The sequence below is a fragment of the Hyla sarda genome, chromosome 1 (assembly GCF_029499605.1).
Source record: "Hyla sarda isolate aHylSar1 chromosome 1, aHylSar1.hap1, whole genome shotgun sequence".
Classification (NCBI taxonomy): Eukaryota; Metazoa; Chordata; class Amphibia; order Anura; family Hylidae; genus Hyla; species Hyla sarda.
This window is the reverse complement of record NC_079189.1, coordinates 367,255,006-367,272,857: the sequence shown is the minus strand read 5'-3', so window position 1 is coordinate 367,272,857 and position 17,852 is coordinate 367,255,006. Positions and strand designations below refer to the sequence as shown.

At 41.5% G+C, this 17,852-nt stretch overlaps 1 protein-coding gene across 2 annotated transcripts in view; it reads left to right on the top strand.

Moving 5' to 3' along the window:
* The window catches only part of ZFAND5 (zinc finger AN1-type containing 5), a 32,112-nt gene extending 19,530 nt beyond the window's left edge, over positions 1 to 12,582 (top strand). For both annotated transcript variants that reach the window (XM_056523101.1, XM_056523109.1), the window contains exons 4-6: positions 6,652 to 6,749; positions 8,916 to 9,041; positions 10,148 to 12,582. In XM_056523101.1, the coding sequence (XP_056379076.1) occupies positions 6,652 to 6,749; positions 8,916 to 9,041; positions 10,148 to 10,296 (373 nt within the window). In that variant the 3' untranslated portion in view covers positions 10,297 to 12,582. The remainder of the gene's footprint in view (positions 1 to 6,651; positions 6,750 to 8,915; positions 9,042 to 10,147) is intronic.
* The last annotated feature ends 5,270 nt before the right edge of the window (positions 12,583 to 17,852 follow it).

The window sequence follows — 17,852 nt, the reverse complement described above, 5'->3', positions numbered from 1 at the left end:
AACTCACTGTAAACCTCTGCCTGTGTGAATGTACCCTAGAAACACTACACTAACACATAACAAAGGGTAAGACACTACATATACACCCCTTACACTGTCAGCGACCCCCCCCCCCCCCCTCCAATAAAAATGAAATACATATTGTACGGCATTGTTTCCAAAACGGAGCCTCCAGCACTGACTGTCCAGGCATGCTGGGAGTTTAGCAACAGATGGAGGCACCCTGTTAGGCGTATTCTACACCAGTGATTACCAATGTCTACCCCTATGCAATCGCTAATCTAGTCCACAAATGCGCATGGCGCTCTCTCACTTCGGAGCCCTGTCTTAATTCAAGGAAACAGTTTTTAGGGCCACATATGAAAAGGATAAGTTGGGGTCTACACCAGCCTGCTAGTGTAATTGGTGTAAAAAAAAATAAATAAATAAAACAGGCTGGTGTTGCCCCATAATTTTTATTTTCACAAGAGGTAAAAGGGGGGGGGGAAACAAAATTTGTAAAGCAATTTCTCCTGAGTGTGGAAATAACCCATATGTGGGCGTAAAATGCTCTGCGGGCGCACAAGGCTCAGGATTGAGAGCACACTATGTACATTTGAGGCCTAAATTGGTGATTTGCACAGGGGTGGCTGACTTTACAGCGGTTCTGACATAAACTCAAAAAAAGAAATACCCACATGTGACCCCATTTTGGAAACTACACCCCTCACGGAGCTTTAACACCCCACATTTTCCCATCGTTAAAGTCGGATGGGAAAATGAAGAGAAATTTTTTTCACTAAAATGCTGGTGTTACCCTAAATTTTTCATTTTCACAAGGGAAAATAGGGAAAAAAGCCCCCCCCCCCCCCAAAATTTGTAACCCCATTTCTTCTGAGTAAGAACATATCCCATATGTGGATGTAAATTGCTCTGCGGGTGCACTTCAATGCTCAGAAGAGAAGGAGCGACATTGGGCTTTTGAAGGCCACGTGTGTTTACAAAGCCCCCCCCATAGTGCCAGAACAATGGACCTCCCCACATGTGACCCCATTTTGGAAACTACACCCCTCACAGAATGTAATAAGGGGTACTGTGAGCATTTACGCCCCACAGGCGTCTGACAGATTTTTGGAACAGTGGTCCGTGAAAATGAAAAATGTAATTTTTCATTTGCTCTGCCCACTGTTAAAAAGATCTGTCAAACGCCAGTGAGGTGTAAATGCTCACTGCACGCCTTATTAAATTCTGTGAGGGGTGTAGTTTCCAAAATGGGGTCACGTGTGGGGGGGTGTCCACTGTTCTGGCCCCACGGGGGGCTTTGTAAACGCTTCTATTCCAAACAAATTCTTTCCAAAAGCTCTATGGCGCTCCTCCTCTTCTGAGCATTGTAGTTCACCCACAGAGCACTTGACGTCCACACATAGGGTATTTCCATACTCTGAAGAAATGGGGTTACAACGGGGTTGTAAAAATGTCAAATTTTGGATTTTTTTTTTTTTTTGTGAGAATTCTTTATTTTATTTTTTATTTTATTTTTTAACAAAGTCGTCAAACACCTGTGATAGGGTTAAGGCTCACTGTACCCCTTGTTACGTTCCTTGAGGGGTGTAGTTTACAAAATAGTATGCCATGTTTTTATTTATTGTTCTGGCACCATAGGGTCTTCCTAAATGCGACATTATTGACTAGAGTATAAGCCTAGGGTGGGAAATACATCATCCCCCCCCCCCTGTCATCATCAAGACCCCCGTCATTAACACCCTCATCATCATCACCCTGTCATCATCCCCCCCCCCCCCTTCATCATTACCACCTGTCATCATCCCACACCCCCCTTGTCGTCATCCCCACCCCACCCCCCCCCCTTCAGCATCCCCTTGTCATCATCACCGCTTGTCAATGTCTGATATAGTGGTCTTCAACCTGCGGACCTCCAGATGTTTCAAAACTACAACTCCCAGCTGGGAGTTGTAGTTTTGAAACCTCTGGAGGTCCGCAGGTTGAAGACCCTTGCAGCCTTCGACATCATCCTGCAGCACCTCCGCTCGGCGTTGGTCCGGTGCTGCAGGACTGTCCGGTGGGGCGGTCGTCAGGTGGGATAGTGGTTCCGGGCTGCCATCTTCACCAGGGGGCCTCTTCTCCATGCTTCGGGCAGGAATAGAGGCGTTGCCTTGACAATGGCGCAGAGGGACGTTGGTAATGAACGTACCTCTGCGTCGTCGTCAAGGCAACGTGACTATTCCAGGCCCGGAGAAGAGGCCTCCCCGGTGAAGATGCAGCCCGAAACCACTACACAGTCCTGCAGCACCGGACCAGCATCGAGCGGAGGTGAGTACAGAACTAAAGGGGGTGAGAGGGGGCTGGATGATGTCGAAGGCCGCAGTGGTCTTCAACCTGCGGACCTCCAGAGGTTTCAAAACTACAACTCCCAGCAAGCCCGGACAGCTGATGGCTGCCCGGGCTTGCTGGGAGTTGTAGTTTTGAAACCTCTGGAGGTCCGCAGGTTGAAGACCACTGAGGGCGGAGAGTTCACTCGAGTATAAGCCGAGGGGGGGTGTTTTCAGCACGAAAAAAAAAATCCCACAGTTGTTCTTTCCCTCTTGAGCCATGTTGTGAACCCGCAGAACACTTTTGGGGGTTTAGTTTCTATAACTGGGTAATTTATGGGGTATTTCTCACAGAAAGGCCCCTCAAATCCACTTCAAACTTAACTGGTCCGTGAAAAATTCAGATTTTTGAAATTTTCGTGAAAATTGCTGCTATACTTTGAAGCCCTCTAATGTCATCAAAACGTAAAAACATGTCAACTTTATGATGCCAACATAAAGTAGACATATTGTATATGTGAATCGGTATATAATTTATTTGGAATGTCTATTTTCCTTACAAGCAGAGAGTTTGGGGATTTTTAACCAGGAAAGGATGCAAGTAATGCTGAAATTTTACCACTATGTTAAAGTGGAATATGTCATGAAAAACAATCTCTGAATCAGAACAATAGGTAAAAGCATCTCCAGAGTTATTAATGCATAAAGTGATAGTGGTCAGAATTGTAAAATAAAGCTGAGTCCTTAAGGGGTTAAAATCTGTTTGCTGTCAGTGAATGGAACAATTCCTTATATCCACAAACCTCCTTTGGTTGAGGGTACACCTATTCACACGTACAGAATGCTGCAGATTTTATGCAGCATATTTTAATGTAAACTAAATGACTGAACATGGCTTCAAATCTGCAGTGTAAACCCTTAGGGTACATTCACATGTGCGTATCTTACTGCACAATTTCTGTTGCTGTGTGTGTTCCATTGAAGTCAATGTGTAGGAAAATCTGCAGCAAAATGTGTATGCTTAGACATCTATTAAGCTGCAACAGAGCTCCCTTTATGAGCCTACTCCTATGTTAACCCCTTAAGGACCAGGCCAATTTTCACTGTAGGACCAGAGCGTTTTTGGCACATCTGACCACTTTCACTTTAAGCATTAATAACTCTGAGATGCTTTTACCTTTCATTCTGATTCCGAGACAGTTTTTTCGTGACATATTCTACTTTGTTATTGATAAAATTGTCGATACTTGCATAATTTCTTAGTGAAAAATTCCAAAATTTGATGAGAAAATTGTAAGGAAAATAAACATTCTAAATTATATTTTGATTCACATATAAAATATGTCTACTTTTTGTTTGCATCATGAAGTTGACATGTTTTTACTTTTGGAAGACATCAGAGGGCTTCAAAGTTCAGCAGCAATTTTCCAATTTTTCACAAAATTTTCAAAATCCGAATTTTTCATGGACCAGTTCGGGTTTGAAGTGGGTTTGAAGGGCTTTCTTATTAGAAATACCCCACAAATGACCCCATTATAAAAACTGCACCCCTCAAAGTATTCAAAATTACATTCAGGAAGTGTGTTAACCCTTTAGGTGTTTCACAGGAATAGCAGCAAAGTGAAGGAGTAAATTCTAAATCTTCATTCTTTACACTCGTGTTCTTGTAGACCCAGTTTTTAAATTTTTACAAGGGGTAAAAGGAGAAAAATCCTCTCAAAATTTGTAACCCAATTTCTCTCGAGTAAGGAAATATCTCATATGAGTATGTCAAGTGTTCGGCGGGCACAGTAGAGGCTCAGAATGGAAGGAGCGACAGTGGGATTTTGGAGAGCGAGTTTTTCTGAAATGGTTTTTAGGGGGACATGTCACATTTAGGAAGCCCCTATGGTGCCAGAACAGCAGAAAACCCCCCACATGGCATACCATTTTGGAAACTACACCCCTCAAGGCACGTAACAAGGGGTCCAGTGAGCCTTTAAACCCCACAGTTGTTTGACGACTTTTCGTTAGTCAGATGTGTAAATGAGAAAAAAAAAATTCACTAAAGTGCAGTTTTTTCCCAAAATGTATACCATTTTTATAAAGTGTAATGGGAGAAAATGCCCCCCAAAATTTGTAACCCAATCTCTTGAGTATGGAAATACCCCATGTTAGGATGTAAAATGCTCTGCGGGCGAACTACAGTGCTCAGAAGAGAAGGAGTCACATTTGGCTTTTGGAAAGCAAATTTTGCTGAAATGGCTGAACTGTTTTGGAATTTAATAAGGGGTGCAAAAGCTCAATGGCGCTCCTTCTCTTCTGAACATTGTAGTTTGCCAGCAGAGCACTTAACGTCCACATATGGGGTATTTCCATACTCGGGAGAAAAAGACTCCCGAAATTTGTAACCCCATTTTTTCCATTACACCTTGTGAAAATGTAAAATTTGGGGTAACACCAGCATTTTAGTGAAAAAAAATCGAATTTTTCATTTTCAAATCCAAATTTAGCGGAAATTTTTCAAATACCTGTGGGGTGTTAAGGCTCACTGTACCCCTTGTTACGTTCCTTGAGGGGTGTAGTTTCCAAAATAGTAGGCAATGTGTGTTTTTTTTATTTTTTTTGCTGTTCTTGCACCATAGGGGCTTCCTAAATGCGACATGCCCCCTGAAAACCATTTCAGCAAAATTTGCTGTCCAAAAGCCAAATTTTACTCCTTCTCTTCTGAGCATTGTAGTATGCACGCAGAGTACTTGACTTCCACACATGGGGTATTTCCATACTCAAGAGATGGAGTTCCAAATTTTGGGGGGCATTTTCTCCTATTACCCCTTGTAAAATTTGGGGGGGAAACCAGTATTTTTTTGTGAGGGGGGGAAAAAAATTGCACATCCAATGTTTACGAAAAGTTGTCAAACACCTGTGGGGTATTAAGGCTCACTGTACCCCTTGTTATGTTCCTTGAGGGCTGTAGTTTCCTAAATAGTATGCCATGCTGTGTTTTTTTATTTTTATTTTTATTTATTTTTTTTCCCCTCTGTACTGGCACCATGGGGGCTTCCTAAATGTGACATGCCCCCCAAAAACCATTTCAGAAAAACTCTCCAAAATCCCATGGTCGCTCCTTCCCTTCTGAGCCTTGTAGTGCACACGCAGAGCACTTTACATCCACATATTGGGTATTTCCTTACTTGAGAGAAATTGGGTTACAGTTTTTTTTTTTTTTTTTTTTTTTTTTTTTTTTTTTTTTTTTTTTGGGGGGGGGGATTTCCTGAGAAATTGGGAAATTGTTGCTGAACTTTGAAGCCCTCTGAGGTCTTCCAAAAGTAAAAACATGTCAACTTTATGATGCAAATATAAAGACATATTGTATATGTGAATCAATTTGTAATTTGGGGTGTCTAATTTCCTTATAAGCAGAGTTTCAATTAGGGATCGACCGATATCTGTTTTTTAGGGCCGATACCGATAATCGGTGGAGGTTAAGACCGATAGTCGATAACTTATACCGATATAGTCGATAACTTATACCGATATTCTGGTATAAGTTATCGGCTATTTATCCCCCCGCGACACCGCTGCAGATCATTGATTTTAAAGCGGGCCGCGACCGACCCCAACCGCCCCCCCCCCCCCCCTCGCACCGCACCGGCCCCATTGTCTCCCCCATCCCCGGTTTTATAATTACCTGTTCCCGGGGTCCACTCCACATCTGGCTCCGGTGGCGTCCTCCTGAACTGTCACTGTGCGCACTGAGGGTGACGTCGCGTCACTCGTCATTGCGCACAGCGTAATGCAGGACGCAGCAGGAGCAAGAAGTAGCGTGGGCTCCGGGAACAGGTAATTGTAAAACCGGGGATGGGGGTGGTGCGACGCAGGGGGGGCGGTCGCGGCGGGTCGGGGGCGGGGCATTATCGGCAAGGTAATTGCTGATACCGATAATGCCCAAAATCGTGATTATCGGCCATACCGATAATCGGTCGATCCCTAGTTTCAATGTTAAAAAAAACGCTACATTTTCAAATTTTTCATAAAATTTTGGGATTTTTCACCAAGAAAGGATGCAAGGAACGCCGAAAATTTACCACTATGTTTAAAGTAGAATATGTCACGAAAAAAAAAATCTCTGAATCAGAATGGAAAGTAAAAGCATTCTTTGCCTAACTTCTCATTACACAATGAATATCCTTTATTAGGTAAGATTTTATTTCCTTTGAATTGGTGAGTTCGGTCTATACAAATGGTTTGTTCTTCCATTTTGTTACAAAATGTACAATAACCCAGAATTATTGCCCTAAGACAAATGTAAGTTTACGTGTGTGATTTATTTATTGATTTGATTTTTTTTGTGCGTTTGTAGAAATGTGGCTGCTTTACCTGTAACACAGCAAATGACAGAAATGAGCATTTCAAGAGAAGATAATGTGACGTCTCCAAAAACAGAATCCTCAGAACCAGGTACATTAGATCATGGTTAAATGGACACTGTCAGATATAAAAACTTATGTTGTATATCTTGGCAAAACAATAGTTTTTCTAATATACTTCTTTAAAAATTTTCCACATTTTTATTAAAGAAAACTGCCTTTAAAAATCCCAGCACTAGGGATCCCCATACCTCTTGGGACATTGATGAGTCCCACAGCAGCAAGAGTGTGTCCAAGGGTCATGGACACGAGATGGCTGATTGGCAAGGCTGCAGGAGGAACACAACTTGCAGCAACACTGCTGTAACACAAAGTTTTACCAATCATGTGCCTCCAGCTGTTGCAAAACTAAAACTCCTGGACAGTCAAAAGGATGTCTAGGCATGCTGGGAGTTATAGTTTTGCAAAAGCTGTAGGCACCCAGCTGAAGGCAACACTGCAGTAAAAGTTATCCAAACACTGTACCTCCAACTATTCCAAAACTACAAGTCCCAGCATTACAGGACTGCCTAAGGATGACACACATGAATGACATAGGAAGATGTAAGTTATACACTCGCCATATTGTCTGTGATGGTAGAGTACAGGCATTCTCCAATAATTGTGTGTGTGTGTGTGTGTGTGTGTGTGTGTGTGTACAGCATGAAACCAGAGAGGAAAGGATTAGAGTAGGACTGCCAGGCCCCTCCAAGAGCAGCAAGTCAGCAGAGTGAGTGAGTGAGGGAGAGGGAGTAGTCATCACAGTGCAGCCAAGAGGACAATTCCCCTCTCTCTAAGACAACTGAAAAGACATTGAACAGCTGTAATATACAATTTTATACAATTTTTTTTAAATAAAATTTTCCTAAGTGAAATATGGGTGATAGACATAAAATTACATATACATGATCAGGATTAGGTACTGGGTAACATACCGTGTGTTTTATTTATTATTATTATTATCTTTTTTTTTGTATACTCAGATCAAATTTAGTCATGTTTAAAGGCATCTGCAATAGAATAAAAACATGATTTAAAGTCATGCTTTGTTACCCTACAAATTCCTTAAAGAAAAACGGTCAGCCTATTTACCCACACTAAACTAAATACTCCGGGTTATAGTACAGTTGAACAGGAGATTGATGCGGGCTCTCTGACTAATATACCTACCTGCAGTTTGGTGCCCGGTCCCTCTGAAGATCGGCTTCTTTCTTCTGTAAATTGCGTGCTGGAGGTGGGCCACAGGCTGGATTTGAATATTCATGATCGCTGGTCACGTGAGCGTTCAGTAGGCACAGGCATTCACAGGACCAGAGACCAATTTAAAATATTTAAATCCAGCAGGTGGGCCCGCCTCCAGCTCGCAATTTACAGAAGAAGCTGCTCTTCAGAGGGACCGGGCGTCAGACTGCAGGGCAGAGAGCCCACATCGGTCTCCTGTTCACTTGCACTATAACCCTGTGTATTGGGTTAAGTGTGGGTGAACAGGCTGATAGGTTTTTCCTTTTTAATGTGACTTCTTCACAGCTAGTTAAAGGGGTACTTCGGCGCTAAGACTTCTTATCCCCTATCCAAAGGATAGGGGATAAGATGCCTGATCGCGGGGGTCCCGCCACTGGGGACCCCCGTGATCTTCCACGCTGCACCCCATTAGAATCAGCCCCCAGAGCGTGCTCACTCTTGGTCTGATTACTGGCGATCACGGGGATGGCGCATAGTGACATCACGCCCCGCCCCCTCAATGCAAGCCTATGGAGGGGGCGTGACGGCTGTTATGTCCCCTCCCATAGGCTTGCATTGAGGGGGCAGAACGTGATGTCACACGAGGGCGGAGCCGTGATGTCACTATGCTCCGTCCCCGTGATCGCCAGTAATCAGACCCGGAGCGAGCACGCTCCAGGGGCTGATTCTAAAGGGGTGTGGCGTGGAAGATCACGGAGGTCCCCAGCGGCGGGACCCCCGCGATCAGGCATCTTATCCCCTATCCTTTGGATAGGGGATGTCTTAGCACCGGAGTACCCCTTTAAACTCTGGAACTTATTTGAAAAAGCAACTAAATCTGTCCGTTTCCCATAATTCTTGTTTGTTTGACTGCAGTGATAATCTCACCAACCTAGAAGGGCTCAATACATTCAGCAGTGATCCTAAGAGATATCAGACTTGTCTCTATACTGAAGTCTGAGATTTCCGTACATTAATACATTCTTATTCATTTCAGTTGTGACTCAGCCAAGTCCTTCAGTATCTCAGCCCAGTACATCTCAAAATGAGGAGAAAACTCCCGAACTCCCCAAACCAAAGAAGAACAGGTGTTTCATGTGCAGGAAGAAGATTGGTCTTACAGGTATAATACTTATCATGTGTTTTATATGTGTAAAGGTGTTATGCCGATCATGACATTGTAGAACATTTGTCCCATAAGTGAATCAAGTGGCAACCACTTCTCCACTCACTGTCTCCGGGACTACTAAACATAGCCTTGTCCCAAGTCCCATAGTGGGTGAACAATTAACCTTTTAATTGTGACTGCTAGGGTCCCAGCAGTAAAGCTTTTAGTTTGGAGGCACATCAAACTGTTTATCCAACCTTTAGAATGCAAATAGGCAATGGATATTAGATGAGTGACTCTTTGCATCTTCACCAATAATCTGTAGAAGTGTCTGTGGCACTTACATGAGATGTGATGACATGGACCCCCATAGATAAAATATTGCTGGACTTCCTATAGGTTCTTGTATCCTTTTATAGGTAGAAATTTTGCTGAGGACACTCACTGGGTTCACATCTGCATAGTGAACACCCTTCCATTAACATCTCTCAATAGACTTCAATAGAAAATTTGAACATACAAAAAAGAGTAAACTGACTAGACTGGCCAGTCTTAAGCCCTTTGTGACCCATTACTGTTGCTGCTAAGGGTGTGTGGAGTGGGCTCCTGATTTGAGCCTGATAGACCCCCCCTACCCCTGCTGATTTCAGGTACTGGGGGCTGCCGCTAACATCTGACATACAGCAGTGTTTAGATGGAGATTACATTGTCCTGGCAGCAGGAGCTCTTTCCTCAGCATCTGTGGGCAGGCTGTATCAATAGACCACATGATGGATCAATGCAGTACATAGGTACTGTTATGACCTCTGTGAGCCATCTAATGATGGATCATACCATTTTTCTATATTAACTAATAGTGTGTTTTAAAAAATAAAAACGTAACGGCTCAGTATATGGAAAAATGGTTATAGTTGTCAAAAATCACTACTGAAACTTTAGATTTATTTATTTTTATTTTTTTTAAACTGTACAAATTGGGTATTGTTTTAATTGTACAGACCCCAAAAAACTCCAAACATCCGTTTGACCACACGGTGAACGGCGTACAAAAGAGGCTGGTTGGGTAGAAACCCTGTGCTTTGCTGTCTAAGATCTAATTGTACTGTTTTTTTTCTCTTCAGGTTTTGACTGCCGTTGTGGGAATCTGTTTTGTGGACTTCATCGCTACTCTGACAAGCACAACTGCCCCTATGATTATAAAGCAGAGGCTGCAGCAAAAATAAGGAAAGAAAACCCTGTTGTTGTGGCAGAAAAAATACAGAGAATATAAAACTACAATTTGTGAAGACTGACTTTATTTTTATTTTTCTTCTTCTCTTGGTTCTGATTTTAATATATCCTAGGAAAACATTAAGGAGCAGATGCATGTTTCTTTCAAATGTTAAACATTTTTTTTGTGATGTCTACGATTTTTTTTCTCTATTTTAGGATGTTTTGAGTGTTACAGGCAAAATTGAATGAATAGGTGATACAGCCCTTCTTTTACACACACACATATATATATATTTTTTTTTTTCCGTTTTGTGTTCCTGAGCTCTCAGAACTTGGATGGATCAGCAATGGTTTTACACCTTTTTGTAGTTGAATGAATATTTGGTTGAGAAAATGTTAACTTGCGAATGTGCCAAACTTAAGGCCTAAAATCTGCATGCCTGCGACAGATGGCTAGTATTCTGTCTGTACTGTATAGCAGGCTTGCTGGAAGGACTCGGGTGTGTTCACCATAGCTGCATTTTATTCCCCCCTGCCCTTGTAACTTTTTATTTTATTTTATTTTTTTGTTCAATGACGCAGTGTGCCAGCCTTTTTCCACCATTCGTATTGACACAGACTCTACAGAGCATAATTGCATTCATGTCCATATGATTCATTACATTTCCTTTTCAGTTTTCTTGAACTGCATTTAAAACAAGCAATACAAGGAAGAGTTCACACTGTTCTGTTAAAGGGGTACTCCGGTGGAAACCTTTTTTTTATTTTTTTATATTTTTTTTGTTAAATGAACGGATGCCAGAAAGTTAAACAGATTTGTAAATTATTTTTATTAGAAAATCTTAAGCCTTCAGTACTTTTCTTTTTAGCAGCTGTATGCTACAGAGGAAAATTTTCTCTTTGAACTTATTTTTTTGTCTTTGCCATAGTGCTCTCTGCTGACACCTCTGTCCGTGTCAGGAACTGTCCAGAGCAGCATTAGGTTTGCTATGGGGATTTTCTCCTGCTCTGGACAGTTCCTGATACAGGCATCAGGTTTCAGCAGGGAGCACTGTGGTCAAGGCAAAAGAAATTCAAAAAGAAAATTTCCTTTTGTAGCATACAGCTGCTAAAAAGTACTGGAAGGGTATATTTTTAAATAGAAGTAATTTACAAATCTGTTTATCTTTCTGGCACCAGTTGATTTAAAAAAAAAACATTCCACCGGAGTCCCCCTTTAAGTATACAGCCCCTACACTGTATGTGGTGCTGGATTTCATTCTTTAATTTGTCCATCAATTCACTGGTTACTATTTCTGTGGAGTGGATGATTATTTATGATTTTTTTTTTTCTGCATTGAATTTCACTTTTTACAATCTTTCACATATATTATGGCATGTGAAATGTCACAGCTGGTCTGGTGCACTCACAACCTAATCCTGCAGGGTTTTAATGTATTGTATTTATTGTGAACCCTACAGTGCCTTTTCTATTTGTGGTTACACTGAATGTCACCAGAAATTCAGAATTTTACAGGTTAATCCCAATAAACCTGGCCCATAGTTTCAATCCCATTAAACAAACTTTTTATTTTTAGTTTGCTGTGCGCACATGCGTTTTTTTTTTTTTTTTTTTTTTTTTGTTTCCCCCCTCCCTCTTCCCTTGGATTTAGTAAGGTAATCTAATGGCTTTTTGCCCATTACTGGAGGTTTTACAATGTGATTCACTTGCACAGACTTGCATGAAAACCATACCTTACTTGGCTGCTGTAGAACTATTTTGTTGTAGAGGGTTGAGGTGTGTTGTTAATGTTAGTTCTTCCATGAGTGCTACCAGGAACCACGATAAGAGGGGCTGCTCACATTTATAGTTTTCAATTGTTACTTGGGTGTAAGACTGTAATTTTCTTGGTTTTACTGCATGGGCTGCATTATCTACAGCTTTGTACAAAAACTACTCTAGAAAAGACAGTAAACTTCACTGATGCTTGTCTGGTAATATCACTTCTGTGTTATAATGGAAGGTTTGTATGAGCCTTTTTTATTTTATTTTATTTTTTCCTCCTTTTTAGATGAGTCCTTTTTTAGAGTAGTGTTGTGGTATTGCCTGTTCTCATCTGTAAATAGTTTGTATGATCCTCAGCCTCACTTTAAGATTTTATTTGTGTTCTGCCCTGAACTCATTTTACTCCTCCCTAGCATCATATTTGTTTTTCTGTTTTTCTTTTAATTTTTGCTTTCAAACTTGTATTTCTGTTCTGAGTTACTAGATATGCAAATGTGTACAGATAGTTCATATTTATGTATTGCACATACTCATGCTATATTGTATTATGTAAATAATAAAAATTATGTACAGAGGGAATTGTGTCTAGTACATGTGTTTTTAGCTCTCTTGCATGAAAGCAAGTCTCTTAAAAGGAGTGGCACATATAGATATATTTGCTTCGTTCTTCCTAGTTTCTGATCAAAACTTATTTTTAATTTCTTTTAAGTACACAGTTATGGGGCAGCGATCCTGCCTGAGCTGCTTTTTAACAGCATTTAGAGAGCTTTACAATACATCCCAGGGACATAGGAACAATATACCGTAGGAGTGCTTACTGACTACTTTAGCAGAGTTTACCAAGCATGGCCTAATCTATATAAAGATGTCAACTTCCCCTTTAATCCGCCATGTGGTGATGGTGAGGAGGCTGCTGAAAAGCTTCCTCTGCAGCACAGTAAATATGCACTTTTTAGGCTTGGTGGCCAGAACTATAACTGCTGGATTAGTTTATAATGTAGATAGTCAGTGACCTATTTACAATAAGGTTTTGTGAGAAGGCATCCTTCAATTATGGGGAATGAGGCTAAAAGCAACAGAAACGGAGGGGAAAACCTGTCACCTGTTTGAGTGTGGTGCAGCTGCTGTTGGCTAATAACCCCCTGGAGAGAGTAACAGTGCGGGTGATGCTGATCTGTAGGGTATGTTACCTTTTTCAAAACTTGCAACGATCTGGAGACAGGAAAATCCTAATGTGCAAATGATCATGGAACACTGGGCATGTTCCCACTACCAGCAGGGCAGGAAGAATGGGTGCACTAAGGAGCTGGGAAATGCCCCCAGTGCCCCCAAAAGATCATTTGCATATTAGGATTTGTATATCATGGCCATAAATGTTGGCACCCCTGACATTTTTGAAGAAAATGAAGTATTTCTCACAGAAAAGAATTGCAGTAACACATGTTTTGCTATACACATGTTTATTCCCATTTGTGTGTATTGGAACTAAACCAAAAAAGGAGGAAAAAGCGAATTGGACGGAATATCACACAACTCCAAAAATGGGCTGGACAAAATTATTGGCACCCTTAATGTAATATTTGGTTGTACACCCTGTGGAAAAAATAACTGAAATCAGTCGCTTCTTACACCTCAGCCGGAATGTTTGGACCACTCTTCCTTTGCAAACTGCTCCAGGTCTCTCTCATTGGAAGGGTGCCTTTTCCCAACAACAATTTTAAGATCTCTTCACAGGTGTTCAATGAGATTTAGATTTGGACTGGACTTGCTGGCCACTTCAGAACTCTCTAATGCTTTGGTGCCATCCATTTCTGGGTGCTTTTTGACGTATGTTTGAGGTCATTGTCCTGCTGGAAGACACAAGATCTCGGACACAAAACCGGTTTTCTGACACTGGGCTGTACAGGTCAATCCAAAATCCATTGGTAATCCTCAGCTTTCATGATGCCTTGCACACATTCAAGGCACCCAATGCCAGAGGCAGCAAGACAACCCCAAAACATCATTGAACCTCCACCATATTTCACTGTAGGGACTGTGTTCTTTTCTTTTGTAGTCCTCATTCCGTTTTCGGTAAAGAGTAGAATGATGTGCTTTACCTAAAAGCTCTATCTTGGTCACAAATGTTCACAAGACTTTTTCCTTGAAGGATTTTGGCTTACTCAAGTTCATTTTGGCAAAATGTAGTCTTGCTTTTTGTCTGTGTCAGCAGTGGGGTCCTCCTGGGTCTCCTGCCATAGCATTTCATTTAAATATAGATGGATAGTTCCTGCTGACACTGATGCTCCCTGAGCCTGCAGGACAGCTTGAATATCTTTTGGAACTTGTTAGGGGCTGCTTATCCACCATTCGTACTATCCTGCGATGACACCTTTCATCAATTTTTCTCTTCCATCCACGCCCAGGGAGATTAGCTACAGTGCCATAGGTTGCAAACTTTTTGATAATGTTGCGCACTGTGGACAGAGGCAAATCTAGATCACTGGAGGTGGACTTGTAGCCTTGAGATTGTTGATATGATTCCACAATTTTGGTTCTCATGTCCTCACAGTTTTCTGTTGTCCATGCTTAGTGTGGCGCACACAAACGTGTATAGCAAAACGTGTTCCTGCAATCTTTTTCTGTGAGAAATACTTCATTTTCTTGAAAAATTTCAGGGGTGCCAACATTTACAGCCATGACTGTATTTAGATATAAATACTCTTTAGAACACTGCAACAGATTTAAAAAAAGGTAACCTGTGTTTACAATCGGCATTAAATGCACGCTTAGGCACCTTTCACACTACCGTTATGACCCGTGAATGTTATTATTTTTTCTTCTCCCGCCATACGCTATCCTAAAATAACTGGCTTCACACTGCCGGAGACAAACGTCAGTGTGAATGTAGCCTTACCTTGTATAAACAGATTCTCTTAAGTTGTTTTTATGATAGCTTTGGAATAAAACTTTTTTTTTTTTTTACTTTTAACAGGTGAAATTTATGAATTACTTAATTAATAGACTGTTATTTGGAAATTTGCCTGTGTTAAATAATTTCAGACAAAACCTTTTTTGTCCATGAGCATTTTTTTTTTAATGAAATAATGTTCTCTGAATAAGCCCAAAAAATGAACTTGTATGGTTGCCTTTACAAGCACATAAACCCCTAGCAGAATAACTGTTTACAAGCAGATGTGTTTTCATCTAGCAGATTAACTCCATACAAGCAGCTGGGCCACACAATACACAACAAAATATTGCATGGTTGATAAATCTTATTGGGTATGAATCAAAGTTCAGGTTTATGGCAGGAGGTGAGGAAAATTCTTTCCTGACTTGAATTTTGCTGATTCGCTGTCCATTTGGTATGAACAAGTGAAATATTTTCAAGGTTTGTATTCTATGGACCAGTGTCTTGATAAAATGCCGAACAGGAAAATTGATTTTCTCACCCAGAATCCTGGCAAGATCTGGGGATAAAGCTCAATTCTGCCATTAGGATGCAATATAGAATCAGCTCCTTCCCTTCTTAACTGGCACCCTTTTATAGAAAGAATTCTCACCAGATTTTATCTCTTTGCAAAATTAAAACCTGTTTCCACAGCATCTTCCCTCATGAACACCACATGAATGGAGCATTCTTTCCTCATCACTGTTGTGAAAGGAACAGATGTTAAACAGCCCCTCCCCAGCCACAACTCAGTGTTTTCTGCCCCTACAGATATGGTACAAGGAGGTGCTGCTTGAGTAGAAGCCGCAAATGATTACCTTGTCCTGTTAACTGAGGGCATTTGGGGTCCTCCTTTCTTCGGGGGACCATCACCATTGCTTCTCTGGGTCCCCTGGCATGCATGGCCCACCTTATTGGATTGGGCAGTGAAGGCTGCACCTTCCTCCTGGTTTGCAAAGGCAGTTTGCAGACCTTTTCCCAAGCCTCTGGATGGCCAGAGGTCAGGGCATGAGCAAGTGGTGTGTCATCGAAAGTTGAGGAACTCAGGAAGTGACACACTATGGGGATTTATGCAATGTTTAGCGCTCAATCTGACTGCAGAGCCTGGTGCAAGGATTAGCTCAGTGAGTTAAGCTATATACTCAAAAGCTGTAACCTGATTTTAAGAGAGTCTAAGTAGTGTATTGTGTGTTAAACAGTTCTTGCGGATTCATACAAGTAACAACTGTGTGGCGCCTGTGTTGTGTCAATCCTTAAAGGGGTAACTCCGGCCCTAAAACATCTTAATCCCTATCCAAAGGATAGGGGATAATATGTCTGATCGGTGGGGACCCCTGCAATCTCTCATGCAGCACCCACCTGTCTCAGCTGCACGCAGCGCAGGAGGCTCCGTGTCTGAAAACTCACGACCACGGGGGTGGAGTATCGTGACATCACAACTCCGCCCCTTGTGACATCACACCCCACCCCCTCAATGCAAGTCTATGGGAGGGGGCGTGACGACCGTATTCAGACATCTTATCCCCTATCCTTTGGATAGGGGATAAGATGTCTTAGGGCCAAAGTACCCCTTTAAAGAAAATCTGTCACCAGTGTCACCTGCACAAACCTGTCGGTACCAACAGGTAGTGCAGGTGACACTGATGACAACGGTACTTACCTTGTCCCGTTCCGTGCTGGGGATCTCCGGTAATCTCCGTTATCTCCTGCCACAGAACGGGACAAGGTAAGTACCATTGTCATCAGTGTCACCTGCACTAACTGTCACTACACTACCGACAGGTTAGTGCAAGTGACACTGGTGACATATTTCCTTTAAAGATGAAAGAGCATCACTTATTGATGCGGATAGATCTTTTGTATGTGAAAAGGTTAAATAAATAATCCACTAAATAAATAAAGGTTAGTGGATGGGGTCACCTCTATGATTCTCAAGGGTAAAAAAAATCTACCATAGAGTTTGGAAAAGGTACTAAATTTGGTTAGGTATGAAATTCCTTGTTCTGGACCCTTTAACATTTTTCCAGTTATATACTTCTTGCAGTCTGGAGCTCTATTAAGGTACAGATTTCTGCCATAGAATTAGACTTTCTGTCCTCCATGGGGCGTAAATCTAGTACTATTGGGTTTAACTTGTGCTCCCTTTAAACCCATGGCATCTTCCTTTCCTGGAAGACCAACTTTTTAGTGGAAATAACATCAGCCCATAGAATAGGGGAGATCCAAGAACAGAAGCAAGTAGTTTCTCGTCTACCTAGAAATGACAAGGCTGTGGAGACTATAAAATACAATCTTCGTTCTATACGATGAAAAGAATAAGGGAAGACATTCTGGCCCACTATATAAGATCAGCTATAGAGTATTGCTATACCATACATGGTAAGGCTCCAAGTAAAGTTAAAGCTTTTTGTACAAGGGCAGTATCCACCTTATTGGCGAAAAGAGTGATGGCCAGAGAAGAGTTGTAGGGCAGTAATATGGTCTTCCATCCATAACTTTTTAGACATTACTGGCCTCTAGAGATGTGCGTGCAGATGAAAAGTCCTTCAAGCAGTCGTCCCACCTTAAGATACTGATTTGGAATGTCTCCATTCATGATGTAATGAGGTTGGAAGCTGTGGAAAGCAGGAACTATTTCTACTGTTAATTCAGCCTTCCTTCATAAGGGCATTGCCTTATATTCCTCTCTGGTAAATGGTGTTGGGTTAGTTAATTTCCATATTATAATACAGCTAATTTCTTTTAAAAACTGCTTCACACATGTCTGCAGGTTGTGTGCAGTTTTACAACTTGACTCTATTCACTTCAATGGAAATGAGCTGCAATACTACAAACAGCCTGCAGATAAATGTGTTTTTTTTTTTTTTAAAGAAATCCACTCTTTTGAAGAAATCAGGTGCCATGGTTGATCTTTGTT